Consider the following 11,229-nt stretch of genomic DNA (forward strand, 5'->3'; position numbering starts at 1 on the left):
GTGTTTTTTTTTTTGTTACTACAAGTTATTTTACGATTCCGTGAAAGTTTTCTAAAGTCATGAATCTACCAACTCTCGTATTTGTTATTAATACGCTGTTATTGTTAAACAATTTGCAATCAATGCGACCAGTTGTTGAGTCCTAGTCTAAGCTATTAGAACACAGAAACAAAAAGAGATTAAAAAAAAAGAATAAAGTTATTTAAAACAAATCGTATCGTATTTTTATCATGAAGGGTTGATTATTTATTCATTTTTTTGCTTTTCTACTGCTAGCTCTTATAAGCATAGGCTGATTAATACACAACATAATTTGTAAGAGCATTTGTTGAAGCGAAATTCTAGGGTGTTCGAAATTTAAAAAGTAGCATCAAAAATCTTGTTAGCAAAGTCCGCGGAATGGCAGAAGTGCACGGGTATAGAAATATTGGTATCTTTGTTGCTTTTCATATGTACAGTAAAAAAACATTTATTTGGCTTTACTGTCAATGGACAGTGTTTTATATTTCATTTCATTTTCATTTATTTAAGTCTAAGATTCTTGTAATCACCTTACAGACTAGATACTATTTAACTCAGTAAGAGCCTTCGTAATAGGGGCAAAGTTGTAGTAGTTTGATTTAACTGTTTGGGAGTTAAATTGTTAGCAAAATCGAAAAGTGTCGTTAGGAACGTTGAAGCTAATCTGTTCCAGAACTTCGAGACAATCAACAGAACCACAAATAATATCAAAAACAAACATCAAAGACTGAAGGGTGCGTCTATATGGTGGTAGTAGATCAGATAAATAAAGAGGTTGTAGAGCGAATCGAATAAAATTTCGTTGTACCCTTTCAATTCTTTTTGAATGAGAAGATTTGGATTCCAAACCGGAGATGCATCCTCGAGCTTAGAAGTAACTAGGGAGTTATATAAAACTTTTCTAGTATAAGGGTATTTAAAATCCCTTGGATAGCGCTATAGAAATGCTAAATTAACATAAGCCTTCAGCAATAGCTGACTAACATGATTTACGAATGTGAAACCGGAGGCAAAGGTCACGAGTAAATTAAAAAACCCTTTAACTGTAGACAGAACAACATTTTATAAAATATAAGAGGAAGGAATAACATTCATAGCGTCGGCGAAAATTACATGAAACCATTTCTTTATATTAAGTGAAAACTTATTTTGGACTTATTCCCAACGACAAGGTTACTTAAATCTTGCTGTATTGAAGAAGCATCCGATTGGCAATTTGCTTTGCTAAACAGTTTTAGATCATCAGCATAGATTAAGAACTTACAGTGGTTAAAACACACACCAATGTCATTAATAAAAATGGGAAATAAAATAGGATCCAGAATTCTCTCCTGTGGGACACCCGAGGAGCCATCAAAAGTAGGATTAAGTATTCTTAATTTGTACAATGTATTTTCTGTTGGAAAGATAAGATCTCAACCATGACCTGTAAGCTGAATGAAAACCCAAGGATTCAAGTTTCCGCCATAAGATATGGTGCCAAACAGTGTCAAAGGCTTTTGAAAAATCTGTGTATATAGTGTCGACTTGACAACTATTTCTAAGTGATCCAAGCGATGCAGTATTGGGAAAATACCACGAGATTGGCAAAGGTAGACCGCCCGCAGACAAAACCTTGCTGACGCGGGTCTAGTACAAACGAAATTCGACTTAAAAAAAATGCGATCATAGTTACGGAGTCGCATAAGCTCTGCATTATGAAAATCGAAATACTTGCTACTATTTTCAACTGCAGGTAACAAATAAAAAGCAAGCAGTTCACACCCAATTTACAGATTCATCAACGTGAAAAATACATATAATATTCTCACTATTAAAAATAAGATCTACTTAGTCCTGCCACAAGTTCTGTTACAAATTAAGTCCGTTGTTGCTCGAACCAAAGATTGTTTGAGACTCTCCAAATTTCTATGAAGCCTTCTACAGGTCATGTTCTCTAATTCTGGCCAGAGACGGTAGTGCAATAGATTCAAATCTGGACTTCCAGACGGCCAGTCTTCTGCGGCCATGAGCCACGCTGAACCCTTGGAACAACATTTCTTGGAAGTTTTAGCAAAGTTTTTGTCGTTTCGTTTATTAAAAACTTCTTCAACAGTCGTTGGCCGCGTGCCACCGAAGAAGCTGCTTGCATATGACGAGTCTAATTTTCTTCAAGTGCGACGACCACTGTTTTTTCTGTCTGTCACCTCAGACGTTTGGGAAAAACGATTGATCTTGCGGTAAACAAACATTCATGACATATTAAGCGTTTTCAACAGTTCACAAATCTCATTTGCACTTGTACCAAACTTATGAAATGCAATCACTGCAATGCGATTTCCCTTAGCTTCCCACTCCATTGTTAACAAGCGAAATTTGACGCAAAACTGAGTATCATTTATGAGTAGACAATACATACAAATAAAAGTAATAATAACGGTACTCTTTTCTGCGAATTTGTTCTCGCTGTATGCACTGTAAAATTTTCTTAACTCTTGGTTAATTAATACTTATACTTAAGGTTAATACTAATACTTGACATTAGTTTGAGTAAGAACTCTATTATTGAAATAATTCAACCATATATCTTTATTTAGGTTGAAATCGCTTAAGATACAGAAATAGCTATCGTCATTACTTATCTTTAAATTAATAACATTATTTATGTGAGCAGTACATAAAGACTCCAAGCTACTTTGAATTTAATAATTAGAGTTCATAATATTTATTGCACTATAAATTCTGAAAAACTTGTGCTTAAGTATTCATTGAGAACAGAATTCTCAAAATGTATTTATTTTATCCGCCGCTACAGTAAGCAGTGCTGAGTTAGCCAGGAAGGGGACTGCACAAATTATTTCTTAGGAAAGCGCAAAAAAGATGGAGCTCCATTTTTTCGCGTGCTATTTCAAAAACCCGTGGCCCCAGTACAATATATGAAGGACTCAGAAAATCCTTTGGACTCCTCGCCATACTCAATTTCATACTCATAGCGGCTTTTGTCGGTCACTGGATGATCGGCACACACGCGGAAAAGAAGAAGACTGTTGAGTACTTTCTCTGTAAGTGTCTGGGTTTGGCAGTTAGACGATTAAGGTCACTGGGTGCTCCTCTCTTCGACAACCTGGAGCAGTGCGCCAGACTGGAATTTAGGTTCAATCTTCTTCATTATATTAACAGCTCTGGCTGGCTGTAGATATCTCTGCCTGTTGGAGGTCTCATAATGGTATCAAAACGGCGTTTTAATGCTACTTGAGGAGTATCAGAGTGATACTTCAACCATTTCACCTACCTCACCTACCTACGTAGGCGAGCGAGGCAGAGAACTCCTTTTTGAGAATTTTATGAGTACTTTCTAGACTATGTTTCCCGCCGAAAAATCGGAACTTCCTCCTTTTATTAATGAGCTCGATGGCATCCGGGGTATTGATGTGGAGTTTCTCGATTCAGATTCTGGATTTTTATCAGTTGAAAATAACTTTCCAAGTTAAGGCCAAGTTAAGGCGCGCTTTTGGCCAGATTTATACATATATACATGTGATGTCTTCCTACTTTGATTTGCATACTTTACCCACTTAATGACAGTCTAGAACCAATATTCATTTGCACAATTAAATGTAGTTCCAGAATCTTTCTGCAATATATTTCCAACGACTTTCCAAAGAATCATCTCGGCCTGATTCCAAATATTTGGTAAGATCTTAATTGCACCATCATGAAAAATGCCACTGCCATAAAAAAATCAATATCTTTGTTGACCCACAGATGTCTCCTCCTCGTTTCTTCATAAATTATTCAGCTGTCATCCTAATATCTATCTGCTCACTACTTATGCCAGATTCTCAGTTTCTTTGGTGTCACAAGAGTTGAATAGAATCTCTAGTTACACTATGTGTCTACAACAAGAAAAACCTACACTCGCCTCCTGTAGTAGAAGAAATGCTAAAATAATTTGCTCAATCCAGTTTCTAGCTGCTTAACCACTTTGACAAAACTAACAGTATGTATGAACTCCCAACTGCAAGTTAATCAATTGTTAGTTGCCGTATTAGTTCACATGATTTGATTAAAAAGAAAAAGAAAAAACTCAACAACAAAATACCCTTAGTCTTAGTAGTAGCGGTGATAAGTTGAATTTTTTATGCGTAGAATTAATTTTAAAATTAGCTTGTTTCATTATCAATCGAGCTACGCAAAATAGTATATATTGTCACAATCGCCCTCGACAAGTCATCATTCGCAATTTGCTAGTCTCAACGCGTAAAACTCAAATCTAACAAAATGAAATTCGTCATTGTCTTCGTTGCTCTCTTCGCCGTCGCCTTCGCCGCCCCAGCTGATTCCGATGCGCAAGTCTTGCGCTTCGACTCCGACGTGCAAGCCGATGGATTCAAATACGCGTAAGTTTCAATAAGCGACCCATAATAAAGGATCACCTTTTATCGTTACCTCGGGTTTACAACTTAGCTAATAAATACAATTTTTATGTTGTGACATTACAGTTATGAGACCAGCAACGGTATTGTGGAAAACGCTGATGCTGTCCTGAACAACATTGGAAGCGAAAACGAGGCTATTGCTGTCCGTGGCTCTTACTCCTTCGTTGCTGATGATGGTCAAACCTACACCGTCAACTACATCGCCGATGAGAACGGTTTCCAACCACAAGGTGCTCATTTGCCCGTCGCCCCAGTGGCTTAAGATGCTAAATATTTGACTGCAATCCGAACGTGTTTTTTTTTGTTACTACAAGTTATTTTACGATTCCGTGAAAGTTTTCTAAAGTCATGAATCTACCAACTCTCGTATTTGTTATTAATACGCTGTTATTGTTAAACAATTTACAATCAATGCGACCAGTTAGTTCCTAGTCTAAGTTATTAGAACACAGATACAAGAGATTAAAAAAAACAAAAACAATACATTTATTTAAAACAAATGTATTTTTATGATTTTTATTCATAAAGCGAGGCCATCACCTAGTCTGGTATTGACCTAAAGCTCTTGGATATTGAAAATATCGATGCACATCCTTGCTAGGTCCGAGTGACATTTTCTCCACTTTGTGGAATTACTATAAGGAAGATAAATATTTACTTCGAGAGCCAAGCAGAAGTTAGAGTCCTGTGTTCGTTGTAGGTGCATTACAAATTACTCGTGAAGTGTCTGACTTCTCCATCGTCTGCATGCGAATATTTTTTTATTAGGCTCATTGGGTAACAATGGTATTATCGGGAAAACACCTCAGATGTTTTCCCCACGAAAAGGGGTTCCTTTGAAAAACTAAGATCTTCTTCTTCTTCTTGAAAGATGCGCTTCACAGCAATTGTGCGAACGCTGGGTTAGTGGGCAAACGGATATATCGAGAGCGCTCAAGGGAACTTCCTAGACAAACATTTTTTTGATACACCCTCGGATATAGCAGATTTAAATATCGCACACCTGATTAATTTTATCAGTAGCTTGAAGCGGTTTCCTGTAAGAACAAAGAAGGCGATTTGGTGACTGACATCCAGGGCATTCTTAAATTACGGATGGAACACTTCTCGAACTTATTAAATAGTGACAGCTGCGCATGTCGCAGAGAATGTGAAGATCCCGATACCCCAATTTTGTCAGGATTGCCGTTCCGCTACCCGACCATGACGAGGAGAGAATAGTGATAACGCGTCTGAAGAACAACAAAGCCGCGGGTGCCGACGGACTGCCGCCAGAGCTATTCAAACATGGTGGCGAGGAGCTGGTAAGGTGCATGCATCAGCTTCTATGCAAAATATGGTCGAATGCATGCCTGCCCATAGGAATTTAAGTGTGCTCTGCCCAATCCATAAGAAGGGCGATCCTGGAATCTGTAACAATTACTGCGGGATTAGTCTTCTAAATATGGCCTATTATGTCCTAGCAAGCGTATTTTGTGAAAGGCTGAAGCCCACTGTCAACCAACTGATTGGACCTTATCAGTGTGGCTTTAGACCTGGAAAGTCTCCAATCGACTAAATATTCACAATACGCAAAATCTTGGAAAAGATCCATGAAAGGAGAATCGACACACGCCATCTTTCCGTCGACTTCAAAGCTGCATTCGACAGTACGGAAAGGAGTTTTCTTATGCCGCGATGTCTGAATTTGGTATCGCAGCAAAACTATTACGGCTATGTAAGATGACGTTGCTCAATACCAGCAGCACCATCAGAATTGGGAAGGACCTCTCCGAGCCGTTTGATACCAAACGAGGTTTCAGACAGGGTGACTCGCTGTCGTGTGACTTCTCCTGATGTTGAAGAAAATCGTACGAACCGCAGAACTTAATCGCTCCGGCACAATTTTTTATAAAAGCGTACAATTGTTGGCGTATGCCGATGATATCGACAGCATCGGCCTTAACAACTGCGCTGTTAGTATCCAAACTGGATAAAGAGGTAAAGCAAATGAGTCTGGTGGTGAACGAGGACAAAACGAAGTACCTCCTGTTATCAAACAAACAGTCGGCGCACCCGCGTATCGACACCCACTTCTCTGTTGACAATTATGATTTAGAGGATCCAGCATTAACACCGATAACAATGTCAGCCTTGAAATCCAACGTAGAATCTCTCTTGCCAACAAGTGTTACTTTGGACTAAGTAGGCAATTGAGTAGTAAAGTCCTCTCTCGACGAACAAATCTAACATTCTGCAAGACTCTCATCATGCCCAACCTAACGTATGGCGCAGAAGCATGGACGTTGACAACATCCGATGAAGCGACGCTTGGAGTGTTTGAGAGAAAAATTCTGCGGATGATTTTTGGACCCTTGCACGTTGGCAACGGCGAATATCGCAGGCGATGGAACGATGAGCTGTATGAGCTTTACGACAACATAGACATAGCGCACCGAATAAAGATCCAGCGGCTACGTTGGCTGGGATACAAACGCTCCGGCTCTAAAAGTATTCGATGCGGTACCAACTGGTGATAGTAGAGGAAGAGGAAGGCCTCCTCTACGTTGGAAAGATCAGGTGGAGAAGGACTTGGCTTCACTTGGTGTGTCCGGTTAGCACGAGAAAGAAACTTCTGGCGCGCTTTGTTAAACTCGGCCAAAATCGCGTCAGCGGTTTTCGCGCCAATTAAGTAGAAGAAGCGTGAAGCGGTTAACGCAAATGTAATTCGGTCGTCATCTTCCTTTCACCCAAAGTCCGTCTTTCTTTCCCCCCTCGATTTTCCTATGTATGTTATCACAGAGGACGGATTGGATTTTTCGTCCAAGTGCGCGCTTGCCTGGGCGTCATTTAATCCAACCTGACCAATTAAATATCAACAAACTTTTTGGTCAAATTACTTTTTTACAAGTTTTTTTTTTCAAACCAGCCGTAAAGCTCTTTAATTGTAGCTGTTGCCCGCCTAATTGTCATATCGGCATAGAATTGTGGAGTTGACATGACTTGCTAGTTTTATTATTATAATCGTAAATCAGAAAGAGGGTTGCCAGGTGCTTAATCATTATTTCTGAGTTTACTGAATCAAATAGTTCTGGCGTATGCTGACGATATTGATATCGTCGGTCATTCTCCAGTCTGGAGAAGGAAGCCGAAAAATAGGGTATTGTGGTGAACGAGTGTAAAGGGAAGGTCCTGATGTCAACATACAAAGATTCCTCGCGTCTTAGACAACATATCACTGTTAGAAACCGCGAATTTGAAGTGGTGAAGGACTTTGTTTATCTAGGTACCATTGTTAATAGTCAGATCGACGTCGGCCTCTAGATTAAACGAAGGATAACTCTTTTCAACAGGCGTTACTTTGAGCTCAGTAGGCAATTGAGAAGTATGTGGAAGCCCACTTTCGATAAACTTTTCTGTACAAAGGCCTAATCATCCCCGTCCTTGAATATGGCGCAGAAGCTTGGACGATGATGAGAACTGATGAGAGAGCACTGGAAGCGCTCGAGAGAAATATTCTCCGGAAAGTCTTTGGTACTCTTCGCGTAGGCGAAGCGTATTAAAATATAGTGGCTGCGCTGGCTTGGCCATGTCTCGAGGATGAACGAAAGTGCTCTGGCGAAAAAGAGGAAAGCCTAATTTACGTTGGGGAGATGAAGTGGGACATAATCTGGTACCACCCGGAGCCACCAACTGATGCCAGCAAGCAGCGAACCGAGCTAGATGGCGGAATTCCTTAGATTCGGCGAAAACCGACATACGGTTCTAGTGCCATTTAAGTAAGTAAATAAGTAAGGAATGGCGTTGACAAATCAGTGGCCTGTTCAAGTAGTTTCAGATAGAGAAACTTAATCAATTTAAAAAAATATATAATATATCGACAGCAGATCCCCCTATTGGGTTCAAAAGTATCCTATCTTTTAAGCTGAAATTACATAAATTTCTTTTAAATCGGTTGGGCGACTTCGGGGATTAGCATAAACGAACATCGGGACACGGCATTTGAATACATAATATAATATAATATATTAATTATAAATTACCTAAACTTATTTGTCATTAATATTTCTGTAGAAGATGTAGAAGTGAGGAAAAAGCAGTTTCACTCAAAACTTCTTGTGCCAGATTCACCAGAGGTGGCAAAGATTATGGGGGAGATTGACGAAGCTCTTCTTTCTTGGTTAACAACTGGCTTCATCTTACCATAGTTTCCGTAGATACATACAAACATAAGTATATAAGCATGTTTGCGTCTATTAATCGAACATTTGGAGGTACAAGAGTAAAATGTGTGATTGTATTAGTAATCAGAAAAAAAATTTGAATTTTTTGGTTTTTCGGTGACCGCCATATCTTTTCCATCCGCGTCTTGCTGTGTTTCTTTCGATCCAAACACTCTCGGTTCTCAAGTATTGAGTCGCAGCGCTTCTGTCACCATTGGGGTCAAGCAGCAGCTGTGCTGTGCTGTCTTCATTATAGCGTATGGGCTGTGAGTGCGTAAATTGTTGCGTTAATTTCCATATTCGAGTTTTTGGCTGATTCTTATTAATCGCTTCAACTAACAACAAAAATGCGCTAATGTCGACTACCTGGTTATTAAATTTTTAGTTAATTTGTTAGTTTGTTGCTTTGATTATAAAACAACAACAAAAACTAGTGGTTGTAGAGGCGGTTGTGGTGGCACTGGCGTTACATATTTGCATTTTAGATGAGTAGGAAAAAATTAAAATTAACTTGTTCGATGTACCCAAAACAGTATAAAATGTAACAATCGCCCTCGACAAGTCATCATTCGCAATTTGCTAGTCTCAACGCGTAAAACTCAAATCTAACAAAATGAAATTCGTCATTGTTTTCGTTGCTCTCTTCGCCGTTGCCTTCGCCGCCCCAGCTGATTCTGATGCGCAAGTCCTGCGCTTCGACTCCGACGTGCAACCCGATGGATTCAAATACGCGTAAGTTTCAATAACCGACCTATAATAAAAGGTCATCTTATATCGCTACCTCGGGATTACAACTTAACTAATAAACACAATTTTTTGGTTTTGATATTACAGTTATGAGACCAGCAACGGTATCTCGGAAAATGCTGATGCCGTCCTAAACAACATTGGAAGCGAAAACGAGGCAATTGCTGTCCGTGGCTCTTACTCCTTCGTTGCTGATGATGGTCAAACCTACACCGTCAACTACATCGCCGATGAGAACGGTTTCCAACCACAAGGTGCTCATTTGCCCGTCGCCCCTGAAGCTTAAGTTGCTAAATATTTCATTAATTTGAGTTTATTCTACAAATCCGTACAAATTCCCCAATATTTTGTTGTCCCCTCCTTGCTATCCTGATCCTAGTCGTCCTACCTCTAACAACTGCCCTGATTGCTATTAACATGGTGGTGTTATTGTGAAACGGTATGAGATCAGTGTGATCAGTTGTTAGTCCTTAGTCTAAGCTACCAAAACGAAAAAACAAGAGTAAAGAAAACAGTTTAAAAAAAAAATTGTATTCACTTTTTGAAAGTGGCGGAAAAATTAAAAGTAAGTAATGGAGCGCAGTGTTACCAACATCCAATCGAAATAATAGGGAAGTGCATTGGATGGGTTTGAAATGGTGAGAAAGAGTGCTGCTCAAATAAATAGTTCATTTGGTAGTTCGATGTGCGGTTGCAAAAGTTCAGGGAAAACTAAAGATTTAAGACAACAGAAGCAACCATAAAAGTAAACAAAGTTAATTGAAATTAATAAGTTTGAAAGTTTGTCATAGTTTGTTGTAGTTAGTGGTTGTTTGAAACCTGGTGCAAGCGTCATTTGTTTCGAAGGTGGAGGAGGCCAAACACTTAACATAGGATGTAGGCGCCAATAATACTAAAAAAACGTGTATATATGCGATTTTAAAATGGCTGTCGTGAGAAGAAAAAGTTCTGGATAAGATGTATAGCAAATTTTTCAATATACAGTACAATCGTGATAGTCCGACATTTCTTAATCCGACACGTTCGGTAATCCGACAACCTCATAACATCTATGGATGCAATTGGCATTATTTCATTTTGATCATTTCGCTTTCGTAATTCATATTTTGTGTTTCAACGTAAGCTGGTTTTTACATATGTATTTACAATAATGTATATACTTACGTTCATGTTTTATATTAACTGCATATGTATTAAAAAACTAAAAATGTTGCGTGTAATATTTTCTTTAAGTTTAGCAGTTACGTTTTTGTTCCCCCACTAAAAGAGATATTAATAAAAAGATTATTTTTTGCATTATGCATTTTGATCATAATTTTCGAATTAACATTGATTAAATGGATCCTTCGGTAGTCCGGAATATTTGATAATCCGACAACGAGTCGGTCCCGTATGTGTCGGACTATCACGATTGGACTGTACCTACATACGTGCATACCGAGGGGCCTCGGAAGTCTAGCGTGAGTGAACTAGCCTGCCATCCCAGAGGTTGTGGATTCGAATCATACGTAAAGCACGGTCCTCGCTCCCTTCCAAATTTACCTACTTTCTCTATTTCTAAACAAAAAAATTTCAGTCTTCAACCCCAAAAACTTTTCCTTTCCATCCTTACTCTCGCACATATTAGTCTGTGCATTATTTGCATTGTGGCTGCTAAAACAAGCAAAAACAAAGAAAAATACACAGTTACACAATGCATCAGTGGTGCCAGCAAGAGGAAGCGGGCAATCGCGATAATAGCGCAGACACACCAAATTTAGCGAAGTCCTCAACCATCTGCGGGATCCTTCTGGCAGAAAAACCTGACACACAGATGGCGCTCCAAACAGTAAGTAGGCGTT

General features: G+C 39.1%; 2 protein-coding genes across 2 annotated transcripts; both read left to right on the forward strand.

Annotated features, from left to right (window-relative positions):
• Positions 1-4,257: 4,257 nt before the first annotated feature.
• On the forward strand, positions 4,258-4,871 carry LOC129241632 (larval cuticle protein 65Ag1-like). The gene is made up of 2 exons (XM_054878070.1): positions 4,258-4,400; positions 4,503-4,871. Exons 1-2 carry the CDS (start codon positions 4,282-4,284, stop codon positions 4,699-4,701), a joined length of 318 nt encoding a protein of 105 aa, XP_054734045.1. The 5' UTR covers positions 4,258-4,281; the 3' UTR covers positions 4,702-4,871.
• Positions 4,872-9,230: 4,359 nt separating this feature from the next.
• Positions 9,231-9,890, forward strand: LOC129241455 (larval cuticle protein 65Ag1-like). Its single transcript, XM_054877783.1, has 2 exons — positions 9,231-9,373; positions 9,476-9,890. Exons 1-2 carry the CDS (start codon positions 9,255-9,257, stop codon positions 9,672-9,674), a joined length of 318 nt encoding a protein of 105 aa, XP_054733758.1. The 5' UTR covers positions 9,231-9,254; the 3' UTR covers positions 9,675-9,890.
• Positions 9,891-11,229: the final 1,339 nt, after the last annotated feature.

This window comes from Anastrepha obliqua, chromosome 3 (genome assembly GCF_027943255.1).
Source record: "Anastrepha obliqua isolate idAnaObli1 chromosome 3, idAnaObli1_1.0, whole genome shotgun sequence".
NCBI lineage: Eukaryota > Metazoa > Arthropoda > Insecta > Diptera > Tephritidae > Anastrepha > Anastrepha obliqua.

What these genes read in the sequence shown, in the direction of transcription:
- LOC129241632 (XM_054878070.1), top strand. Translation starts at nt 4,282, where the DNA reads ATGAAATTCGTCATTGTCTTCGTTGCTCTCTTCGCCGTCGCCTTCGCC. An exon ending in GCCGATGGATTCAAATACGC is followed by an intron (nt 4,401 to 4,502) that starts GTAAGTTTCAAT and finishes GTGACATTACAG; the next exon opens with TTATGAGACCAGCAACGGTA.
- LOC129241455 (XM_054877783.1), top strand. Translation starts at nt 9,255, where the DNA reads ATGAAATTCGTCATTGTTTTCGTTGCTCTCTTCGCCGTTGCCTTCGCC. An exon ending in CCCGATGGATTCAAATACGC is followed by an intron (nt 9,374 to 9,475) that starts GTAAGTTTCAAT and finishes TTGATATTACAG; the next exon opens with TTATGAGACCAGCAACGGTA.